A 26,043-nucleotide genomic window follows, 5' to 3' on the forward strand; every position below is an offset into this window, starting at 1 on the left:
AATAATGACCCCCATATTGTACAATAGTCACGTATTTGTTTTTCCCTCCAGATTAAAAACTCTATGAAGGGAGGAATTGTGCTTAATTTCACTAATATTAGTGAAATTCCCCAAGGTAGAGAAGGTAGTAACCAAGCCCAGAGCCACATTATAACTTAAAGGCCCAATTTTGCCTTTGTAGACAATTTTCCTCCACTGAAAATTTTTTAAATTATATTTTATAACTACCTTGGTATAATAATGAATATAATCCCAACTAAATATGTTATTATATATTTGGGGGGTGGACCCTGTTTTCGGATGGTGTCTTACTCTTGCTGTGTTGTCCAGGATGCTCTTAAACTCCTGGGCTCAAATGATAATCCCACCTCAGTCTCCCAAGGGGTTGGGATTACAGTTCTGTACCACTATAACTGACTTATTATACTTATTATATTTTTCTGTTGTGATTATTAAGAGAAATTAAAATTAAAACATTTTTTAGAGAGAATGAGAGAGGAGAGAAAGAGAGAGAGAATTTTTTTTTAATATTTATTATTTTGTAGTTCTTGGCAGACACAACATCTTTGTTGGTATGTGATGCTGAGGATCGAACCCGGGCCGCACACATGCCAGGCGAGCGCGCTACCGCTTGAGCCACATCCCCAGCCCCCAAATTAAAACATTTTTGAGAAAATGAGGCACTGAACCTACTGTGCCTAATAGATAAGTTGACCTGTAAGCATCAGTAATAAAAGAGTTAAAATTAGGGTTGGGGGTAAGCTCAATGGTACAGTGCTCAGCAGGAACTGGATTCAATCTTAATACTGCAAAAAAAGAAGGGTGTGGGGCAAGGAGAGTTCAAAGCAATGAGGAACATGAGAATGGGGAAGGGGTTACAATCTGAAATTAGACTGACTTTTGGGATAGGGCAGCAATGTAGCTATGAAACAACTCTATTGCAAAAATAGAAGAAAGAAAGAAAGAAAGAAAGAAAGAAAGAAGAAAGAAAGAAAGAAAGAAAGAAAGAAGGAAAGGAAAGGAAAGGAAAGGAAAGGAAAGGAAAGGAAAGGAAAGGAAAGGAAAGGAAAGGAAAGGAAAGGAAAGGAAAGGAAAGGAAAGGAAAGGAAAGGAAAGGAAAGGAAAGGAAAGGAAAGGAAAGGAAAGGAAAGGAAAGGAAAGGAAAGGAAAGGAAAGGAAAGGAAAGGAAAGGAAAGGAAAGGAAAGGAAAGGAAAGGAAAGGAAAGGAAAGGAAAGGAAAGGAAAGGAAAGGAAAGGAAAGGAAGGGAAGCTGGCTCTGACTCCAACTCATTAAACCAATAGCTGGAAAGTCCAGAGTGCAGGGCAGGATCCAGGCTTGCTTGATTCAATGACTTGACAGTATCTGCAATTCAGGTTCTTGTTCACTCACCAATCCTCTGTCCAGAGCATCTGCTTCATGCCAAGGCTAACCCCTTTTGTGGTCATCAAACAAGTGTCAGCAGAAACATTACAGAAGCTGTAACTTCCCTCCTGGTTTACATCCAGTGAGACAGCCCGGGAATTTTAGGCCTTTCCTTCTGATCAGTCAGCTTTAGTAATGTGTCTAACCTGAACAATGATGGACTCTTGGAAATACCTCATACTGGCTGTCCTAGAAAACCAAAATCCACCCTAGAGTAGGAATGTGGTACACACCAGAACAAAACTAGGGAACAGGAAATGTCTAATAACTTATTCTACAACTCCTGAACCCCCTCACCACATCATGTGTATAAAAAGGTAATAGGGGGCTGGGGCTGGGGCTCAGTGGTAGAGCGCTTGCCTAGCACATGTGAGGCACTGGGTTCGATCCTAAGCACCACATAAAAATAAATAAAGGTATTATGTCTATCTACAACTAAAAAATTAAAAAAAAATAAAAGGTAAAAGGGCTGGTGTGATGGCACATGCCTGTAATCCCAGCATCTTGGGAGGCTAGGGTAGGAGGATAAATCCAAAGCCAACCTCAAAAAGACCTTATCACAAAATTAAAAATAAAAAAGGGCTGGGCACATAACTCAGTGACAGAACACCCCTGGGTGCAATCTCCAGTATCACCAAAATAAATAAATAAATAGATAGATAGATAGATAGATAGATAGATAGATAAAAGGAACTTCTGATGCAAGGATGAATCACCTTAAAGGACACGATTTGGGGCTGGGGATGTGGCTCAAGTGGTAGCGCGCTCGCCTAGCATGCGTGAGGCACTGGGTTCGATTCTCAGCACCACATAAAAATAAAATAAAGATATTGTATCCACCTAAAACTAAAAAATAAATATTAAAAAAGGGTGAAAAGGAAGTAGCATCTGAGCTGAGAAACATCAACATCAATTATAGAAACGGGGGCCGGGTAGAGTGGAGTGGAGCTGAGGCAGAGGGAACTGTGCAGGCAAAGGTCCTGAAGAGGGAAGAAGAATGGCACATTCTAGAGCAGAGAGTGAGGGAGGGTAGCGGGAGAAGGGATTGAAAGGGAAAAAGTAGAAAGACTGGAAAGCCCTCCAACACTTCCAACAGATGCAGATGCAGGAAGGTCACCAAAGAGACAGTGGCGTCATCCAGGGCAGCATGGCTGGGGATCTGCCCCAGAGTAGCAGCAGACAAATGGGGAGATGGAGTCAATGGATTTCAAGAGGTTTCACTGTCTGTGGGGGGAGGAAAAAATCAGTGACAAGTAATATTAACCATGCCTTTTTATTTTCTGTATTTCTGATGCTCTGATATCAGGGGTCTTGCTATCCCTGAATTAACTGTTCCTCCCAGGGCTAGCTAATCCTTAGAGACTGTAATAAACCACCTGTGAGGACACCTTTCCCATGGAAACCAGCTGATCCAGAGCACATGCACTGGCAACCTCCTCCTCTGTGAGGCTCTCGCACTCTGGACCACCTGTCTGGAGACCAGGTCCAAGACAGCCAGGAGCAGCCCCTATGCCCCAGAGCCTGCTGAAATGATTCAAACCAGCCAATCCTAAACCTACCAACCCTGCCTCGCCTGTTCCTTTTCATAGAAAACAAAATAAAAGCTCTTGCCCACGTCCCTCCTCTCTGTCAACCTCCAGACAGCCCCAGTGCGTCCCTGCATGCACCTGGGAGCTCTGGGCAGGGCATCATGCCAACAGCTCTCAACTGTTTCTAGAGCTCCATAACGATAAAGAGTCTTCCTTCAAGACAGTCACTCCTGTATCCTCCTCTTCCCACACCTGATTAACAGATTCCAGGTCCTCTTAAAATAAGAACACCACTTTTGAAAAATAAAAATATACTCAATTTATTCTAATTGAGACGAGGGTGGTGTGTGATGGTAAAATTCAAACAAAAGAGTTTTTCTTCAGTATGCCCAGCAATGGCTTCTGCAACACATCTGTATCGACCCTAAAACAAGGGGGAAAAATACAAGTTAAAATGTTAAACGTTGCTATTTTTAAATATCTTTTTAGTTGCAGTTGGACACATTATTTGCTGAGGATCGAACCCAGCACCTCGCATGTGCTAGGTGAGCGCTGTACCGCTGAGCCACAACCCCAGACCCAAATGCTGCTCTTTTTAAAGAATTTTTATTGTCAGTGCTGCAATTGAACCTGGACTAAGACTGGCCTCAAACTTGTGATTCTACTACCTCAGCCTCTTGAGTAGCTGGAATTACAGGCATGTGCCAAAGCACCTGGCTTTAAAAAGAACTTCCTTAATGCCACATAATTAAATTGTTTATATATTCTTCTGGTGGTAGGAGCTGAACCCAAGCCTCATGCATGGTAGGCAAGTTTTCTACCACTGAGCTACACTCCCAACCCAGTTATCATTTTTTCAGTTTTCAAATGACATGGAATATTACATGCCTTTGAATTCAATGATTATAGATTCCATTTATTTCCCAATTAAAAGATGAGGAGTTGGGGGTGGTGGCACATGCCTATAATCCTAGCAACTCAGGAGGCTGAGGCAGGAGGATTGCAAATTCAAGGCTAGCCTTGACAACTTAGGGATACCCTATATCAAAAAAAAAAAATTAAATGAGCCTGGATGTAGCTCAATGGTAAAATACCTCTGGGTTTGATCCCTAGTACAAAAAAGAAAAAAGAAAAAAATGAGGACTTCTACAATTCTTAGAAAATAGTCTATAAGTTTCTCAGATATTATGCTTTTTGTAACAAAACAGCTAAAGAATATGCTTTAATAAAGTGTATTTTTAAATAGTTTCCAGAAGTGAAATATATAAAATTTCATTGCCAGTTATATGATACAAATATCTAAAATTACATTGGTATTCATTGAGGCAGTAGTTATTTTTAGAAATGTCTGGACATTCAAGCTAAGTTCCAAAGAAAATTTTTAAACAAAAATAAGCCTATAAGTTATGTGATTTCTATTCTCCTAAACAATTTATATAATTAGTATATTGCATGAGTAGTTATACACTATTACTGACTTATATACAGTGACTGAACATGCTTTCATATGAAGACCATTCAACAGATTAATAAAATGAGCATTCTCATTACTTCTAGCCTTGTATGTTAGAGGAAAAAATGACAAAAAAGAGCAAATCATATGTGCAATTTTTCCATATTCTACAGAAGGAAGAAATACCTACAACTAAAATTTTTAAACAATTTAATCTTGGATCACTATTTTTAGAGGTTGTAAATTACTTATTTCAAAATCTTAACATATCTGTTACTGCAAAAGGTTAAGAACATACAAAATAAATTTTGAAGAATACCTTAAGAAATAGTATTCCCCTGAAGGAAAACGGTATTGTTGTATTCACAGTCTCTGCAAACATAATGCAAAATACATCATTATTAGGTGATCTTTCTTTTCTTTCTTTCTTTTTTTAATTGTATGGAACATCCCTTTATAGACAACACTGGCTACTGGCAGAGGCAGTCTCAAGTAAACTAGAGAAATAATAGATCTTACACCCTGACTAGTACTCTCCTGTGGCTTCTTCAGCCCCACAGAGCCTCTCTCTTAGGGGATGCAAACTTTAAGATGAACTTGTCTCAAAAAATGAATGAATGAATGAATGAATGAAAATATGCATTACCTCAGGTTATATATGTACATATTTAATTGTAGTTTTCAAAAATATTGTTGCACCTTTACCTGGATGTAATAGAGAAAACTTTTCCTAAGGGTGGGAGAGATATTTCAAAGGCAGCCAGACAACTGAAGCTCCTCTTATCACAGCACTGAGAAGCCTGACTAAGGTCAATAGACACAAGGAAGGTTTGGGAGAGGGTAAACAGAAAGAAATTCAGTAAGAGGCACCAAAAACACAGAGTGAAGGAATCACTCCTGGTTCTTCTCTAGCACAGTAAGGTAACTGTTGGGCAAACAACCTATGATATATTTCAAAATGGCTGGTCATAATTCCCAATGCACAAAAATGATTCATGGTTGAAGAGATAGAAATGCTTACTACCCTGATTTGAGTAATAAACATTGTTTACATGTATTGACTTACCATAACATACCCGTAAAGATATATGAATTTTAAAATAAAATACAATTTTTAAAATAGAAGGCTAAGAATTTAGTTTCTGATTAAATCACAGCCATAATCCTGGTCATGAACAAGCCATGAAGTACAGCCAGAACTGGAGGAAAAACCACACTCTGCCATCTAGTCAGACAGAGGAAACTGTTGAAGTGGGTAGAGGCAGGGAGTACGAATGGAAAGAAAGAAATATTTTTAATGTTAAACAAAAGATATAGTTTTCAGTTTTGATTTGGTGGTGCAGGGGACTGAATCCAGGGGCACTTTATCACTGACCTACATTCCCAGCTGTTTTCATTTTTTATTTAAGACAGAGTCTCCCTGTGTTGCTAACTTGGGATCCTCCTGTCTCAGCCGCCCAAGTCACTGAGATTACAGATGTGTACCACTGCACCCAGCCAAAAAGTCTTCTTTAAGTAACAGTCAAATGTACAATTAAAATAGTTATTGTTCTCAGAATTGGCTACAGATAATACTTAAAATCAGATAAATAGATTATGCCTGCATGCGTACATCTGTTCTCATAAATATTTCTTCTTCTGGGAGTAACACACTGAGATGCTTCTTAAGCTCAGTGAAGAGATTGTATCTTCTTAATCTTATATCTTTAATTCAAGGACAATTCAATTTAAAAATCTAATAGTCAATAAATATTTATTGAAAGTCTACTATATGCCAGGAACTAGGGAGATAATGGCTACTATTACAACATCCTTTCCCTCAAAGAGCTAAAGACTATTGGGGATATAGACAAATAAAGAAACTCTTCCAAGTACAATATGCAATGAAAAAGAAACAGTAAGGATAACGGTGGCAAAGCATTTTTGGAAAGAAATATGGTTCTGGTGCCAGGCTGTCTGGGTTTGGTTGTCTTTTTTCGCACATAGTAACTTTATTTGTAATAGCCAAAATCATAATTAACAATGCATTTATCCACTCATCAGTAGGTAAGTGGATAAATGAATTTAGGTACATCCATACAATGCAATAGAAGGAAGCATATACAACAGCATCAATGAATCTCAGAGTTATTATGCTCAGGGAAAAAAGTCAGACAAAGAAGAACACATGCTGTATGAATTTGTGTATATGAACTGTAGAAAATGAAATCTACTATACAGTAATTGAAAGTAGGGGGCTAGTGATGTAGCTCAGTAGTGAAGCACCTGTCTATCATACAGTAGACCCAGGGTTCAAGCTCCAGGACCATAAAAAACAAAAACCCAAATGGGGGCGGGGGGTTATTACACCAGAACATTAATCTATCTAGACATCCCATGATCTCTAATTCCTGAAAAGTACATGCTCCCCTTTCTCTATTTTTGCATATCAAATCTCTGCCCACCCTTCATGGTCCAACTCAAAACTATATAATTGAGAATCCTCTTCTGAATTCTCATGATATGCCAAAGGTACTTGCTTTATTAGCTTGAGTATTGATCAGATATGTACGTCTGTGTGATTGTCACATACATAAGTTTGTGCCTCTCTTTTCCTCCACCCTGCTCTATGAGGAGGACACGACTGACTGATTCATCTTCGCTTTCTCCATTGTGCCTGTAGATGGTGTGCCATAAATACTTATTCACATGTGAAAAGACAGAAATCATAGATGTGTCTTCTGAAATGAGTCATTATTGCATAGATTTCATTTCTCAGCTTCCAAGAAGAAAATAACACTAGCGCTAATTCTAGAAATGATTTCAGAAGTGAACTTTAAGACCCCATATCCAAAGAACAGTGCTCAGGGTCAGGATTTTGACCTGACATGACCGCTCTGTGTAGGCTGGCTGAAAGGATTACCCCTGGAGTCTTCTCAGTGCCTATCAGGCTCCATCTGCTCCTTGTAGTTACACTTATCTATCCTTATTTGAGTTATTACTATGGATTTGGCTTCTATTAAGTTCATTTAAATTTTTTATAGACTCTTGCCTATTTTTCTGCCTAATCGAGCTGTCGACCTTCCTAAGAGAGACCCATGTCTGTTCTCATAGCAAGTGGTGCCCGGGACACAGAAGTCATTGGATAAATATTGGTTGAACTGCACAAGATTGAAATGAATTTGAAAAGTACCTTTAGAAATCTCAAGAAAAAAAGTATATGTTCCTTATTGTTCTTCACTTCCAAAACCTTCAAAGTTTTGAAAATAGTATTTTGGTTCAAGGAACAGAATAAGGGGTAGAAATTATACTGCCAGGTATATCCACTGAAACTTTGCCATATAGACAAGGTTTGCTAAGGAAAGCAAGAAGGGAAAATAGAATAAGCTGGATTTATTGTATTTTGCATAATATCAGAAGAGAAAGGCATTGAATTGGGACACAATCTGATTCAATGAAAGAGTATAGGTCTGCACAAGAGTTAAATATCACAGTCTCTCTCTGCTTCCTGATCATCATGTGAGCTGCTTCCCTCTGCCACACTCTTCTGCCATGAGTTCTGCCTCACCTCAAGTCCTGAAAAATAGAGCCAGTCTTCTATGGACTAAGACCTCTAAAACCATGAGCTCTCAAATAAACTGTTCCTCCTCTATAATTGGTTGGGTCTTTTAGTCATAATGGTGAAATAGCTGACTAAAACCAAAATTTTTACCAGGAATGGGGCCATTGCTGTGATTAACCAGACCATGTGGTTCAGAAGCTTTTGGAGCATTTTGGAATTGTGGGAGGGATTTTGAGATGCTTAGCAGCATGAGCTGGTTTAGGTTGTTTAATGTAGATTGTTTTAAGAGGAGCTTAATGGCCGATTCTAGTGGGAGCTAAGACTAGAATGCCAATAGGACCATGGACAGTGAAAATAGGGCTCAAGATTGTTCAGAAAAGGAGGTCTCTATTGGAATTTGGAAGCAGAGGCCATTCATGTAATGAGAAGCTGTCTGCTTTTGCCCATGTCCTGAGACTTTCTGTGAGGCTGATTATAAAAGCAATGGACTTCTTAATCTGGAAGAAGAAATGTCTAGGCAGCTTAGCACTCAGGAAGTGGTATGGGTATTTCTGGCAACTTTAAGCCAAGTTTATTATGATACTTGGAAGCAGAAAGTAGAGCAGAAAGATTTGAAAACTTGGACTTGAAAGGCAGTAGTAAAACTGAACCTAAGGACTTTGCAGTTGTTAAAGACATTATTGCCACTAAAGAAATCCTGAAGACTTTGCCAGAGACAATAAGAAAGAAGGCTTGAGGGCATCTTAGGTGCAGGAAAGACCACACCCCTCTCAGGCTCAAGGGAGTAAAAGTGAAAATTCTCTTGAGAAGAGACAAGTATGGGATCCTTCTTGCACAAGGGGGCCTAGGGAGTGTTTTGAATGTGCTCAGCCACCCACACTGCTGCAGGTAGGGTCCCTGGAGGCTGGGCTACTGCTCAAATGGTGGCAGACCTTGGCATCAACCACATGGTGCTGGTTCTGCAGGAATGCAGGATGCTATGGTTAGTGGGTCATGGAGGTTTCCACCAAGATTTCAAAGGAAGGCCTTGGAATCCAGGCAAAGTGCAGCAGGATGGGATTCCCTGTGAGCACTCCCTGAGAAGACAAAGTATAAAGATTTGAGGAGAAAGTCAAAGCTGCAGTGGAGACCCCCAAGATTAAGAAATGCCAGTAATGTGGGACATCGACCTAGGAAAGCTCCAGGAATTGAGCAGAGACAAGCCAACAGAAAGGCCCCTTGAGATGCAACCAACAAGACCACAGGAGTAGAGCTACATAAGCCCTTTGGAGAGGACATCATGCCATGTGCTCCAGATGCTGAACCCAGAACTACTTATAGCTGGATTTTGGTCTTGCTTTGGTCCCATCCATTCTTTCTATGCACCTATTTTTTGTGAATAGAAATGTTTATTCTGTACCTTTGTATATAGGATACTTGTAAATTGCTTTTAGTTTTATAGGAGCTTGCAATGCAAGATTGCCTTGAACCTCAGAGAAGACTTTGGACTTGAACTTTGAGCAATCTCAGAACTATTAAAAGACTTTGGAGACTCTTGGGAATGGATTAAATGTATTTTGCATTGTCAGATGAGTGTGAGCTTTTGGGGGCCAGGGGCAGAATGTCATGGTTTAGATATGAGGTGCCTCCCAAAAGCTCACATGTGAGACAATGCAAGAAGGTTTAGAAAAGAAATAATTGGGTTACGAGAGCCTTAACCCAATCAGTGAATTAATCCCCTTATAGGGATTAATTGAGTGGTAATTGAAGGCAGGTGGGGTGTAGCTAGAGGAGATGGGGCTCTGGGGGAATGGCTTTGGGGTATATATTTGTATCTGGCAATTGAAGACCTTGTTGCCTCCAAGAGAACCCGAGACTCCCACATACCTATGGAGTAGAGGTTGTCATCAACTCCTTGCAGAGAAAGAGCCACCACCATGCTCTGCCAAGAGCAGGCATAGGCCCAAAGGATCACAACCCAGCTGGCCAGAAGAGCAGCTTCTGAAATATGTGTCAACTTGTGGGGGAGGGTGACAAGTCAAGTCAGGGCCGGGGCCAGTGGGCCAACATCTTTGAAACAGGGGCACCAGAAACTTGGGCAAAAGCATGGAAGTGAGCAGCTAATAAGGCCACAGTTACTGCCACCACCTCCTGGTATCTATCCTCAGGCAGACATAAGCAGTAGAAACTGAGGAAGTGAGGACTGGGGGGCAGGTGGAAAACACAGGATGGATTTTATCAGAAAAAAAGAAAACACCCAATATGTGCCTGCCCTGTTGACCTGGAATATCCTGTGCCGGAGCACGGGTGAGGTTCCTGAGAACAGTTGGTGAGAAGAGACAGGATGGGATGGGCACTGACTCTCCGGTGACATTAGGGCTCTGAGGAGGACACTAACAGTGCTATATCTCCTGGACTGTTGTCAAATAGTAAAGAACAGGCTTTGCTGCACATTTCATTCTTAGGAAACGGGATTACCCTGCAGAGGTTCTTGATTTGCAGAAAACACTGCATGTCAATGCAATGACAGAGTACAGGCAGAACTGTCACCTCTGAGACTTGGGGGGGGGGGGTCCAGTGGTTGGGCTTTTCAAGGGGCCACTCTGGAACCTGGAACCCTTGGGCTGACTGGACCATGTCTGGATTGGTTACTGTGTGGTAGATGGACTGGCAATAGTTTTGTTTTTTTTTTAATGTGTCTTTCATAATAAAAAGATACTTAGGACACCCACAGAACCCAGGCAGGCCCCGGACAGTCCCGCTGGCATCCACAGAGCCTTGCACTGGGTCTGGAGACAGCCGACAGCCACAGTGCAGCATGCCACAAGCTGCATCTCTGAACACATCACCCAAAGCCACCGGCCAGCCTCCCCCACCTGACCAGACACTCCATCGCAGAAAGCAGCTGCCTCCATCTTGGGACACCTTCATTGCCATCTTTAGTTGGGGCAACTCCACCTTGGAACACCAGCTGGGCAGGTACCAATAGTCCTCGATTCCCCCCTCCCCTGGCAGCTGCTAAATCAGCACAGTGACTGCCCAATACAAAACAGCTTTCCAAGAGAGATGTGCAGCCCCCAGAGTGCAACCCATGAGACCTCTGGAGAGAAAGGTCCCCAATTAGGAAGTAAAAGAGGGAGAGGGTGAGTGAGATACAGTTTAGAGAATAAATTAGAAACCAGAAACTGTGAGGGCTACAGGTAATATAAGGAGATAAGAGCAGGCACCCACATCACACAAGGGGACCCCAGAGGACATCCTTGGGGTGCAGTCTCCCACTGGGGACTGGCTGATGCCACACCCCACTTCCAGGTGCCCTGCACCCAAGACCAACCCTCCCTCCTGGGTAACCTTCACCATCCTGAGGGTGGAGATATCAGCAAACAACAGACAACCCCACCTATTGGATGAGAAAGGAAGCAGGAAAGATACTGATCTCCAACCAAAACAATCCTTGTTTCTTCAAGATTTTTTTTTCCTCTTTTCTCCCTCTCTATTCTCCCACCCTCATATCCCCAACATTTGTGAAACCAACTACTTTGCAGGAATTAGGATACTGAGGACAGGATGTCTGCATAGTATATTACAGTTGTGTTGTATATTTTTTTATTTTTTTATTTTTCTTAATGTTTATGTATGTTTGTTTTATGTACTCTATTGTCATCCCACTTACTTGTCTCCCTAAAATCACGTTCTCTCTCTTCTCCTGCTACTAACCATCTTGTTTAGATTCCTCTTTCACACTTCCTAAGAACTAATAACTATATCCTCACCTCCTACCCCCTCAACATCTCATCCTACACCACATCCCCTGTTTTTGTCCACCCTTTTGCAAACCTACTATTTATATTGTAGATAATAATTGAACTCACCATTTCTGTATATTGTGACAAAACTGTAAACATCTTAATAGCAACTCTGTGGTTTAAGGTTGTATATTGTTCATATTGGGATCTGTTAACATTGTTCTTCCCCTTAAAGGAGAAGTATTGGAACCCTGCAGCGGCATTATAGGCCTATAGGGTAAAAATGGTAATGCCGCGCCGCAGTGCTAGAAGCGAAGATTCATGAACAACATGAAAACACAAGGGAAAAAAGTGCCCCAAATAAATCAAGATACTGTATTATCAGAATCATATCCAGCACAACAGAAGAAGTGACAGAGAAGGAGTTCAGGATGTACATAATTAAAATGTTCTGTGAATTAAAGGATGATATAAGAGAACAAATACAGGCAGCAAAAGATAATTTCAATAACAAGATACATGAACAAATACAGGAAGCAAAAGATTACTTCAATAGGGAGATAGAGGTTCAGAAAAAAACATACAAACAGAAATCCTTGAAATGAAAGAAACAATAAACCAATTAAAAGCTCAACAGAAAGCATCACCAACAGATTAGACCACTTGGAAGACAGGACCTCAGACAGACAATGAAGACAAAATATATAATCTTGAAAAGAATGTAGATCACACAGTGAAGATGGTAAGAATCCATGAGCAGAACATTTAAGAAATATGGGATAACATAAAAAGACCAAATTTAAGTTATTGGGATAGAGGAAGGCATAGAGTTCCAAACCAAAGGAATGAACAATTTACTCAATGAAATACTATCAGAAAATTTTCCAAGCACAAAGAATGAATTGGAAAACCAAATATAAGAGGCTTACAGGATACCAAATGTACAAAATCACAACAGACCCACACCAAGGCACATTATAATGAAAATGCCTAACACAGAGAATAAGGAGAGAATTTAAAAGTCATGAGAGAAAGGAATCAGATTACATATAGGGGGAAACCAATTGGGATATCTGCAGATTTTTCAACCCAGACCCTGAAAGAGAAGATCCTGGAACAATATATACTAAACTCTGAAAGAAAATGGATGTCAACCAATAATCTTATATCCAGCATAATTAAGCTTTACATTTGATGATGAAATAAAAACCTTCCATGATAAACAAAAGTTAAAAGAATTTACAGGTAGAAAGCCTGCACTACAGAACATCCTCAGCAAAATATTCCATGAGGAGGAAATGAAAAACAACAATGAAAATCAGCAGAGGGAGGTATTACACTAAAGGAAAAACTAATCAAAGGAGAAACCAAGTCAAGTCTGGGAATACAAATCATGCCTCAATAATAACCCTGAATGTTAATAGCCTAAACTCACCAATCAAAAGACATAGACTTGCAGATTGGATTGAAAAAAAATCAATCAATATGCTGCCTCCGAGAGGTGTATCTCAGAGGAAAAGACATCCTCAGACTGAAGGTGAAAGGTTGGGAAAAAAACATACCACTCACATGGACTGCAGAAACAAGCAGGGATCTCCATTCTCATATCAAATAAAGTAGACTTCAAACTAAAGTTAATCAAAAGAGATAAAGGACATTTCATACTGCTCAAGGGAACCATACATCAAAAAGGCATAACAATTATAAATATATATGTCCCAAACAATGGAGCATCTAAATTCATCAAACTCTTCTCAAGTTTAAGAGTCAAATAGACAGACCACAACACAATAATTCTGGGTGACTTTACCACACCTCTTTCAGCACTGGAGAGTTCTTCCAAATAAAAGTTGAACAAAGAAACTATAGAACTCAATAATATAATCAATAACTTAGGCTTAACTGACATATATAGAATATTTCATCCTTCAACAAGCAAATATACTTTCTTCTCAGCAACACATGGATCCTTCTCTAAAATAGACCATATACTATGCCACAAAGCAACTCTTAGCAAAAACAAAAAAGTAGAGATGCCACCCTGCATTCTATCAAATCATAATGGAATGAAATTAGAAATCAATGATACAATAAAAAATAAAAACTACTCCAACACCTGGAGATTAAATAATATGTGATTGAATGAACAATAGATTGCAAAAGACATAAAAGAAGAGATTAAAAAATTCTTAGAGGTAAATGAGAACACTATGCAATATATCAAAATCTCTGGGACACTATGAAGGCAGTACTAAAAGGAAAGTTCATTGCATAGAGTTCATTTCTTAAAAGAAGAAAAAGTCAACAAATAAATGACTTAACATTGCATCTCAAAGCCTACAAAAAGGGGCTGGGGATGTGGCTCAAGCGGTAGCGCGCTCGCCTGGCATGCGTGCGGCCCGGGTTCGATCCTCAGCACCACATACCAACAAAGATGTTGTGTCCGCCGAGAACTAAAAAATAAATATTAAAAAAAATTCTCTCTCTCTCTCTCTCTCTCTCTCTCTCTCTCTCTCTCTCTCTCTTTAAAAAAAAAAAGCCTACAAAAAGAAGAACAAATCAACACCAAAAGCAGTAGAAGACAGGAAATAATTAAAATTAGAGCCGAAATTCAATGAAATTGAAACAAAAGAAACAATTGAAAAAACTGACAGAACAAAAAGTTGGTTATTTGAAAAAATAAATAAAATTAATAAACCCCAGCCATGTTAACAAAGAGAAGGAGAGAGAAAACTCAAATTACTAACATCTGTGATGAAAAAATATATATATCACAACAGACACTACAGAAGATAATCAGAAATTATTTTTGAACATTTGAACTCCAATAAAATTCTTATAAAGAATTATGTTCCATTCCGTAAGCAAGATGAGCTGAATGCTTACCTCCCTTCAGAGCTCTGCAAAAAGAATATTCATCATTGGCTCCTCGGCAAATAACTTCTTTGCGCTTTGGCAAATTCATGGAGTTGACAGATATATAGAGATTGAAATATAATTGTTTTAAATCTCTCCCTTAAAAAGAAAAAATTCCATTAGCCCCTTAAATAAGAAATTCTCCTATACAGAATAGCATTTTTTTTGCATACTTAGCATGTGCCCTGGGCTTTTCCTACATTATTTCATTTTATCATCACAACTATCCATGAGGTGGGTGTTATTATTGCCCTCAGGTTCTGCAAACAGAAGTTCCAAGAGGGCAACTTTGTGGTCAAGTAGAATGTTCCATGGTAAGGGCTATGTATGTCTTGTCAAAAAGTAGAGAAACCTTCATAACTTGATATTAGAAACTATCAAAGACAAAAAATTTTCAATTCTAGTCTCTTCTGCTAGAAAATTCAAAGGAAAGGAAGTGAAGACAATTAACTCATGCCAACTTTTTAGTATTTTTGATGAAACATTTCTTGCAGAATAAATTTGAATTTTTTAATTAAAAATTAAATATATGGCCTTTAAAATTTCTTCATGATCTCTCTATTACCAGTTAATGTGGAAAATTCCAGTAAATGATAGACTTGCCTGAACTCTTACAAAGTATTCAACCAGTCCAAATGGAAAAGATATACAATCTTTTATCTAAGGAAAACAATTATTGGAACTACTACCTCACTGAAAATGTTTTTCTAATAAGGTCATGAATCATTATAGAATGTATAAAGAACTAGAGGGTTGTGGTTGTAGCTCAGTGGTAGAGTGCTTGCCTCATGTGCATGAGGCACTGGGTTTGATCCTCAGAATCACATAGAAATAAATAAATAAAATAAAGATAGTGTGTCCATCTACAACTAAAAAACACATTTTTTAAAAAAAAGAACTCAACATAACACCAAAAAAAACCCAAATAATTCAATAAATGGGCAATTGATGGACACTTTTCTAAAGAAGTACAAATGGTCAACAAGTATAAGATGTTCAATATCTCTAGTTCTCAGGGAAATGCAAATCAAAACTATACTGAGATTTCATCTCACTCCAATTAGACCAGAAATCATCAAGAATACAAATAACAACAAATATCAGAAGGAGGGTAGTTGGCAGGTAGCCTAGAGCTCAGTGTAGCACTCACCCATAGACCAAGCTCTTACAGGATGCTCCTGGAACAATGAAGTACCACAAAGTCCCTCAAACCAGGCAAGTCCTGTCTATCATGGGTCTCTGGTGGTAAGCAGCCTTTGCTCCAGGGCTCCTCACTGACCTGGCTGACAGGAACTCAAGGATGCATTTTTGTTGTGATGATCATCCTATCTAATTCTCTTTCCTTCCCTTTCACTTTTCATTTTTGTGGTTTATACTTTGGGGGGGTGTGTGTGTGTGTGTGTTGTTTTTTGTTTTTTTTTTTTTTTTTTTTTTTTTTTTTTGAGACAGGGTCCTACTATATTGCCCAGGCTAGTTTCAAATTGGAGGGCTCAAGAGATGCTCCTGCCTCACCCTCTTGAGTAGCTGAGACTACAGACACACACAGCAAGCCTAGCCCCTTTCACTTCTCAAAGGTATCAGAACTGAACTCCAATCTGAATACTCTTCATGACTTCTGTGGCCTCCTCTCCCTTTATTGTTCACAGGTATTTCCCACAATAAATCTCTAGAATGAGAGCCTTACTGCTATCATTTCACTTATCATGTTATGTTATCTGCTTATCCATATGTCCTATTGCTCTGACATTCTTGAAGATCAAAAGAATGCCCTATCAATAAATTTACAGTCTACATAATACTTGAAATATACCAAGTATTTACTAAGTATCTTTCCTGCCCCTGTTGTGTATGTGTGTCTGATGCTAGGGATCAAACCCATGGACTCATGTATGACAGGCAAGTGCTCTACCACTGACCTAAACCACCCAGCCCTAAGTATTTTTTAGTGAAAAAGTGAATGCAAAGACAAGAATATCCAAATACAAATGAAACAATTAGTTACAGGGAAATTAAACACTGAGAACTGAAATATTCAGAAAATAAAACACAATTATTGCTAGGTGTGGTGGTGCAGGTCTGTAATCCCAGCAATTCAGGAGGCTGAGGCAGGAGGATCGCAAGTTCAAGGCCAGCCTCAGCAATATAGTGAGGCTCTAAGCAACTTAGCAAGACCAACCAAGAAGAATGTTTCAAAATTTTTAAAATTTTTTTTAAAAAGGGCTGGGACATGGCTCAGTGTTTGAGCTCTCTGGGTTCAATCCCTGGTACTCAAACAAAAAACCACAATTGTCTATCATTCTGAGTTCTATTTCCATTTTTATCCCTGTGTCCTTAGGTAATCCTCTACCCATGAGTGCGAACTGGCCTAGTGACTTGCTTCTAACCAACAAAATACAGCAAAGATGACAAGTATCACTCTACAAATACACTACTTTAGACTGTCACTTCCTCTTTGTTATCTGACTGTCCCTCTGGCTGGCTTTGATGAAGCAAGAACCTAATTTGAAAAAACCCGTGTGGTAAGGAACTGAGGGATAGCCAACAGCCAATATTCAGAAACTATACTGTCAACAAGCACATGAGCTTAGAAGTGGTTCCTTCCCTGGGTAGCCCACAGAAGAGACCACAGCCCTGGTCAATGCCAAGACTGTAGCCTTGTTGGAGACTCTGAAGCTAGCACAGGTAAGCCATATCCAGACTACTGACCTACTATGAGATTATGAGATAATAGATGTGTACTGTTTTAAGCTACTAAGATTGTGATAATTTGCTATATAACAATATATAATTAATACAAGTATATTTGGAACCCAGGGCTGATTTAATGAAAAATAAATGCAAAGACAAGACTATCATATACAAATAGAACAATTAGATTCAGGAAAATTAAAACATAATTGTCTATCATTCATTTCTTGGATGCTAGAGGACTAAAATTAGGAGGAGGGGAGGGTGTTTATTAAGTTTATTTGGGACCCTGTTCCAAAATAAAAAATGGAAAGGACTGCCCTTTTTATTTTTTATTTTGAGACAAGTTTTCAATAAGTTTCTCAGGGTCTCACTAAGTTGCTGAGGCTGGCCCCAAACTTGTAATCCCTCCTGTCTCAGCCTCCTGAGTTGCTGTGATTACATGCATGAGCCACTGAGCCCAGCTATCATTGATATATCCTAAATAACTAGTTGATATACAGAAACAAAAAAAATGTACTTACTTGGAATGTAGAAAATATGCAAAAATCCTTCAGTGCCTTTCAATGATATACAGGGTTCAGGTCTAACTAAAATAGGAAATTTAATGTCATCTAAACAGAAAAAAGGATAATGTCAATAAGTTATTATATATCACTTCTAATAAATACATATATTCTATCATCCCCCAAAAGATGCCTTTTGCATTAAAATTATACAGGGACATCAGCAACATGATAGAGTAGAAAGCCCCTTGATTTACCACCACAAACACAACAATTCATAGACAAACTCCATCTGTTAAAAATCATAAACTAGGGTTGGGGTTGTGGCTCAGTGATGGAGCACTTGCCTAGCATGTGTGAGGTACTGGGTTCGATTCTCAGCATCACATATAAATAAATAAGATAAAGGTACATTGAAAACTAAAATAATAATAAAGAAAAAAAGGTAAATGACCAACACTCTTAGTATGTTGTACTTCCAACATATTTACATACTGGTATTCAATAAATTATAAAAAGAATCACAAACTAATTAAAATTCTCCTACACCCAGGAGAACACAAAACCAGACTCACCAAAAACATCCAGGAGATTTAGGATAGACTCTCAGAGTTTCTTACCCCAGTGTAGCCCTATACAATATGGAAAAGACTTCCTAGCCCCTAGTCCCAATGAGGGGAGAGAAGAAATTGATTTGCATGTCCAGCACTCCAATTCTTCCAGGAAGTTCCCCAGAGGACTAGATTGTTGGAGCTCATATAGATCAGTCTGCCACAGTCTAGCTGCTTAGGAGAAAATGAAGGCCCTGGCTTCATATTGATCCTCCCCTCTGCTCAGCACATTATGAGCTGATGGAAAATCCCAGTTCTCAGCTTCTGCCTGGGGAGGGAAAGAGTTGACCCAAACATCCAGCACCACAACTTCTCTGGGGATCCCCTAAAACTAGTATCTGTCTCACTAGTCCTAGAGATCCGACAGGTCTGGTGCAGTCTAACTATCTGGGAGAGAAGGCAATAGTTGCTTGGGCTCATAGATGCCATTCCCCTAAGGAATTATTGACTAAAAACTTCTCAAATCTGGGAAAGAAAAATCCAGGGAGTCTAAAAGACCCCAAACTAAATGAACTAAAAATATTTCACACCAAGACACATAATAATCATATTGTCACAAGTTAAAGAGAAAATTTTGAAAACACCAAGAGAAAAGAAGATGGTTGCTGATCTATGATTGGGGCGGGGGGGGGTGGGGACATGGGGATAATGAAGGAACTTTGGACAGCGCAAAGGGGAGGGTGGGAAGGGGTTATGGGGGTAGGAAAGATGGTGGAATGAGATGGACATCCTTACCCTAGGTACATGTATAATTGCACAAATGGTATATCTCTGCACCTTGTACAACCAGGGAATTGAAATGTTGCTCTCCATTTGTGTATGATGAATTGAAATACATTCTGCTGTCATGTACAACTAAGTAGAACAAATAAAAATAATAATAAAAAAGGAAAGAAAACAGGATGGTTATGTACATGGGAAAAGAAGGAGGAGAAGGAGAGAGAGAGAGGAGGAGGAAGAAGAAGAAAATCCTTTAAACTGAATTGAACTGACTCAGCCAATCTGTAGAAAGCAAATAGAAATGGGGGTGGGGAGTACTGGGCACTGAACTCAGGGGCTCTCTACCATTGAGCTACACCCCCAGCCCTTTTTATTCTGAGACAGGGTCTCAATAAATTGGAGCCTAGCCTCAAACTTGTGATCCTCCTGCCTCAGTCTCCCAACTTTCTGGGATGACAGGTATGCACCAACACACCCAGTTTAAGACAAACAGGATCTTTAACAGACTTCAAATGTTAATGAAACAGAAGGAAGGTGAGGAAGTTCTGGTTAAAATAATAGACTGTATGATTGAAAGGCTGGTAAAGAGTCTGACATGCATGGAGTGGAGGACCCACCAGATGCCAAGACACACACATGCTTCACAGGGAGGATTGTATGTTACAGCCCCTGCATTCATATGTTGAAGTCCTAACTCCCAATGTCACAGAAAGAGACAGAGATAGAGACTAGAGATAGAGATAAAGACTTTCAAGAGATGAATGAGCTAAAATAAGGACATGAGGGTGGCCCCAATCCAATCGGACTGGTGTCTTTATAAGAGGAAATTTGGACACTCAAAGAGACACTAGGATGTGTTCACAAACAGCAAAGGCCAGATAAGGACATAGAGCAAAAGCAGCCATCTACAGATGTCTTAGTCTGTATTGTTCTACTATAACAGAATATCAAAGACGGGGTAATTTATAAAGAACAAAATTACATTTCTCACTGTTCTAGAGCCTGGGAAGTCCAACATCAAGGTGCTGGCATTTGGTAAGGGCCTTCTTGCTAAATCATCTCATGGCAAAAGGTCAAGAGAGGGAGAGAGAGTGTATACTCTTCTGTTTATTTTATTTTTCATTTTATTTCTTTGCTTTTTTTCTTTTTCTCCACCCCATACCAGGGATTGAAACTGGGGTGCTATACCACTGAGCCACATCCCCAGTTTGTTTTGTTTTTTTTTTGACACAGGGTCTTGAAAAGTTGCCGAGGCTGGCCTGCAACTTGTGATCCTCCTGCTTCGGCCTCCCGAGTTGCTGGGATTACGGGTGTGCACCAGCACATATGGCTCTGTCTTACTCTTACATGGGTCAATTATTATCCTAATTCCCCAGAAAGGACTCTACATTAGCATTAGTGTTTTTTCAGAACAGTCAAGACATATTCCCCCAAATAAAAATAAACTAGAAAATATTGTGTTTATTGGGCTGGAGATGTGACTCAGCGGTATCGCGCTCGCCTGGCATGCGTGCGGCCCAGGTTCGATCCTCAGCACCACATACAAACAAAGATGTTGTGTCTGCCGATAACTAAAAAATAAAATATTAAAATTTAAAAAAAAAAGAAAATATTGTGTTTAAATAGGCTTCTTTATTACAGAACTTCTCTGAACTCAAAATACATTTGTCAGTCTCACTAAGATGATTAAGCCACAGATCCTTTTTTCCCCAAATAATTTCAAAGAACTTGTATTTTGGGAAACATTACTTTCAACCATCCTGACATCACTAGTGAGTAGAAGAGGGCAGTCAACCCACGGTGAGCAGCTCAGTGGAAAGTACCAAACCAAAACAGCTGTCATGCCCTTCAGATTCTAGCCACTTGCCAATGAGAAAATGTGGGCAGGGAAAGGATGAGACACCAGCTAATAGCAACGGATATAACTAACTTTAAAAAGTCAATATTATTGTTTCTAATGTGACCCTGTTTTCAAATCTTTACCTCAAAGCAATCCTTAGAAAGTAGGCTCTAAAATCACTTTCATTTTTATAACTATAAAAGCTAGGGCACAGAGAGGCTAACTATTTTGCTCAAGATCACACACCTAGAAACCAACAGACCAGGAAGATGATTTCCAAGAGCCCTCTAAAATCACAGCCTCGAATAGAAATAACCTCCAGTAAGCAGCTAGGAATGTTATACCTTTCAGGAAGAAGAACCAGTTATTCTTGGGGTTGAGGCAAAAAAAAAAAAAAAAAAAAAAAAAGGAAACAGTCCTCCTGAAACTTGGAAGAAACCGAAACTGGGCTCAAGGTAGAGACAACTGACCACAGAGACCAACAGAATCACTTGGGGGACAAGCACAAGAATTCAGAGATTTCTCAAGCTCTGTGAGGGGTCAAGAAGATGCATACAGAGAATGTGAGCAGCAGTTGTTTTCCCCCTGGGTAGCAGCAGCAGCAGTTCATGTGTCGCGACAGCAGCAAGTTTCTTGTGAAAACTTCCCTCAAAGAGTTGAGTCCACAAATACGAGTTGTTGCTGTTTTACTTACCACAGTAGGTGTAAGCAATGGTTGCATCAGAGGAGCTGCAGGTCCAGTGTTGCTCCTCAGGTTCAGTAAGTATGGAAGAAAACATAGTAGAAAAGAGCATAAATGATAACATAATGTGATAGCTCGAAAACTTTAAGAATGCAAAAAAAATCGGTAACAAATCATCAGACTCTTCCTTCCAGTAAATAGGAAAAATTTAACTTAGTCATCAGTCACATGATTTCTGAGTTCCTATCCAACTGTTTCCTCTTTCTATGTGCATGTGTGACTGTGTGTGTGTGTGTGTGTGTGTGTGTGTGTGTGTGTGAGAGAGAGAGAGAGAGAGAGAGAGAGAGAGAGAGAGAGAGAGAGATTTAAGCACTTCCTGCAAGGGGAGAGAGGGAAATGACTTTAATGCACTCTTTTTGAACACTTGATGCAAATTTTAAGCATCCAGAGCTTTAAAAACAACACACTTAAGACACTTGCCAGGCAATAGCAAAGAAACCACCTGTTGAGCTCTTTTTAAACTTCAACAGATGCACTTTTTCCATCTGCATTGTTGTTCTATGGCACAACCTCCGCCCTCCCCCACCTCTCCACCCTCACCCTGGGCATTGAACTCAGAGGCACTTCATCTCTGAGCCACATCCCCAACCCTATTTTGTATTTTATTTAGAGACAGGGTCTCACTGAGTTGCTTGACGCCTCGCTTTTGCTGAGGCTGGCTTTGAACTCGAAATCTTCCTACCTCAGCCCCGCCCCCACCAACCCCTGAGATTACAGGCGGGCACCACTGTGCTCTGCCCGCACAACCTCTTCATTCAACAATTTTTGATGGCTCATGGACATATAGATCCGAACTGAAAATTTTCACGCAAACTATTTCTGCTCCATAGCAGGTTGAATCACATGTACAGAACCCGCTAGATGACACCCTACAGAGGACACCAGCTGTAGTTCTGAGCTCTATGTGTGTCCTCACCAGTCTTGAGCATGCGCACTCACCTACAACAAATTAGAGCTACCAGGAATTGGTTCGGTTCGGTTAGGTTCCCTATAGTATGGTATTGGGAATCCAAGCCAGGACTCTGAGCATGCTAGATAACTTGTTTTACCCCTGACTTCCAACCAGCCTGCAAGAGAATATTTTGAATTCCAGTAATAAAACGTCAATATTTTTTGTGTGTCATATGTTTTATTTCAAAACTCACTATGTTTTATGAAAGCAGCTATTCCTGCTGGGTACTCCTGTAATCCCAGTGACTCAGGAGGCAGGAGGATCACAGGTTCAAAGCCAGCCTCAGCAACTTAGGGATATCCTGTCTCAAAATGAAAAAAAAAAAATAAAAAGGGCTGGGGATGTGGCTCAGTGATTAAATGCCCCTGGATACAATCCCTGGTATCCAAAAAAAGGGGGTGGAGGGGAAAGCAGCTATTCCTTTTTATTTATTTTTATTAATTAATTTGTTTTTAGTTGTAGATGGTCACTATTTATTTATTTATTTATTTATTTATTTATATGTGGTGCTGAGGATTGAATCCAGTGCTTCCCACGTGCAAGGCAGGTGCTCTACCATTGAGCTACAGTCCCAGACCCAGCTATTCCTTTTAAATGCTTTGCTGAAGAAATCCTTTATAGGGAGTAGTTCAGGGTTAGTAGCCTAACCCTACACAGAGTTGTGGCTTAGAGATCTGCACACATCAGAGGAAAATAATGATATGTTGGTAAAAAAAACTTCTGCTATAGAACGGTGATATTTTTCCATATATAAAAATGCAAAAACCCAGCTGGATATGATGCTGCACATCTGTAATCCCAGCTACTCAGGAGACTGAGGCAGGAGGATTGCAAGTTCAAGGCCTGCCTGGTCAACTTGTCCTTACCCTGCCCCAAAATTTAAAAATAAATAAATAAATAAAAGGGCCAGGGATGTAGCTCAGGCATTGAGCATACCTGGGTTCAATCCCTAGTACCGCAAAAAAAAATTAATTAATTAAATTAAATTAAATTAAAAAGGAAAACCTTCTGGGAGGAAGGGGAGATGGGACATGGGAAGTTGTCCAATGGGCATAGGGTTTCAGGTTTACAAAATGAAAAAGTTCTAGAAATTTTTTTGCATAACAATGTGAATATAATTAACACTGTTGAACTGCACATTTAAAATTTATTAAGAAGGTAAAGTTTAGGGGCTGGGTTGTGGCTCAGTGGTAGAGCACTTGCCTGGCATGAGTGAGGCCCTGGGTTTGATCTTCATATAAATAAATAAATAAATAAAAGATCCATTTACAACTAAAAAAAAAAAGGGCTGGGGTTGTGGCTCAGCGATAGAGCACTCATCTAGCAGGTGCGAGGCCCTGGGTTTGATCCTCAGCACCACATAAAAATAAACAAACAAAATAAAGGTGTTGTGTACAACTAAAATAAATATTAAAAAAAAAAAGAAGGTAAAGTTTATGGGTTGGGATGTAGTTTAGTGGTAGAGTACTTATGTGTGAGGCCCTGAGTTTTACCTCCAACGTTGTAAAAGTTGACAAGTTTTATGTTTTATTTTTACCACAATTTTAGAATAAACTTAAAAGATGGGGAGAGGGGAGAGTCCATGAATAACCCCTAAAGAGATTTCCTTTTTTTTTTTTTTTTTGGTACTAGGGCTCAAACCCAAGAGTGCTCTACCTCTGAGCTATACCCCCCCACCTTTTTATTTTTTATTTTGCCACAGTCTTGCTAAATTGCTGAGACTGGCCTTGAACTTGCAATCCTGCCCCAGCCTCCTATGACGTTGGGATTACAAGTGTGCATCCTCAAGCCCAGCACCCCCTAGAGATCTTAAAATATTTCCACCTAAAAGGATCCACAGTTCCTTGGAAAATTTGTCATTCCAGGTCTGGGGCAGAAAACGTACAAAATGAGCCAGGAACATTTTATCTTATTAGTAACCAATTTAAAGATACTCTCCTAACCAAAGATGAGTGTTATTAGTTTCCTACTGCAGCAATAATGAATTTAGTGGCTTAAAATGATACAAATGTATTCTCCTACAGTCTGGAAATCAGAAGTCCAAAATCAGTTTCACTGGACTAAAGTCCAAGTGTTGATACTGAGCCAAGGCTCGCTATCAGAGGCACATGTAAGTCAATACTATGGCATCAGTTTTGCAAAAAGAAAACAGTTTATCGTAGGTCCTACAAGGTGACAAGAGTCGTGCTCATATCTGTTTCCCTTATTGGCCCACAGAAAAGGAATTCTAAAGGTTGGGGCCTAGTTAGTTTTAACCCTGAGTCCTGGTGGAGTCCTGGTGAAATAGTCCTCCTATATCCAGGTCCAGGAACTTGTGGATACTTTGTAACTGGAAGTTTCGGGTCTCTCCATTATTTTGGTTGATCCTGCAACTGCTGATGGCCCTGGCACGGGTCCTCTAGGTCCTGTGCTTGTTCTTCAGTTTCCGCTCACTGGAGACTTGATTCTGCCAGACTCTCAAGGTCATTTTAGATCAGATCCTAGAGTTCAGCCCCTGGGTCCTGGAATAGTGAAGTTGCCATGTTACGGCCCTGTTTCAGTGTCAGCCGAGCTGGTTCCTTCTGGACACTCTAGGGGGAGGATCTTTTTCTTTGCCTTTCTCAGCCTACAGTGCTGCAGTCTTTGTATACCCCTCCATCTTCAAAATTCATTCATCCTATTTGTGCTTCCATCAGGCCATTGGCTTCTCCTCTAATCCCCTGCCTCCCTCTTATAAGGACCTTGGATTCCAATGGACCCAGCAGGATGATCCAGTATAACTCAACTCAAAATCCTTAATGTCATCATATCCATAAAATTATTTATTTTATAAAATTATTTTTGTCATATAAAGTAACATTCACATTTTATGGTGATAAGGGCATGAACATCTTATGACATCATTAAATAATCAACCTGTATGACTCTAAATATACACACACACACACACACACACACACACACACATATACACTACATATACCATAAAGTATATATGCCATAAAGTCTACCTATATGAATAAATAAACACTAATGTTTATATAGATAATGTAAGTTAGATAATATAATATCTGCAATAAATTGAAATGCAATTAAATACATTTAAGTCCACAAGTTCATAGCATAATTGTTTTCTAATTATTACTAGATAGGAAAACAATTCTATTTTTTAATATTTATCTTTTAGTTTTTTAGGTGGACACAATATGTTTATGTTTATTTTTATTTTTATGTGGTGTTGAGGATCGAACCCACCAGTGCCCTGTGAATGCCAGGCGAGCGCCTACCACTTGAGCCACATCCCCAGCCCAATCCTATTTTTGAAACTAGTAAATAAAGGGAGAGAATCAAGCACTTACCTGACTTTTCTATACAAAATGAACTACTGAGTAACCAAATAAAGAATAGCAAGTTTTTC

General features: G+C 39.6%; 1 protein-coding gene across 1 annotated transcript; it reads right to left on the minus strand.

The window, feature by feature from the left end:
• Window positions 1–3,236: 3,236 nt before the first annotated feature.
• Ly96 (lymphocyte antigen 96) lies at window positions 3,237–22,044 on the minus strand. Its single transcript, XM_026397315.2, has 5 exons — window positions 21,647–22,044; window positions 17,800–17,889; window positions 14,558–14,686; window positions 4,725–4,777; window positions 3,237–3,376 (listed from the first exon to the last, which is right to left on the minus strand). Exons 1-5 carry the CDS (start codon window positions 21,756–21,758, stop codon window positions 3,278–3,280), a joined length of 483 nt encoding a protein of 160 aa, XP_026253100.1. The 5' UTR covers window positions 21,759–22,044; the 3' UTR covers window positions 3,237–3,277.
• Window positions 22,045–26,043: the final 3,999 nt, after the last annotated feature.

Source organism: Urocitellus parryii, chromosome 7 (genome assembly GCF_045843805.1).
Source record: "Urocitellus parryii isolate mUroPar1 chromosome 7, mUroPar1.hap1, whole genome shotgun sequence".
Lineage (NCBI taxonomy): Eukaryota > Metazoa > Chordata > Mammalia > Rodentia > Sciuridae > Urocitellus > Urocitellus parryii.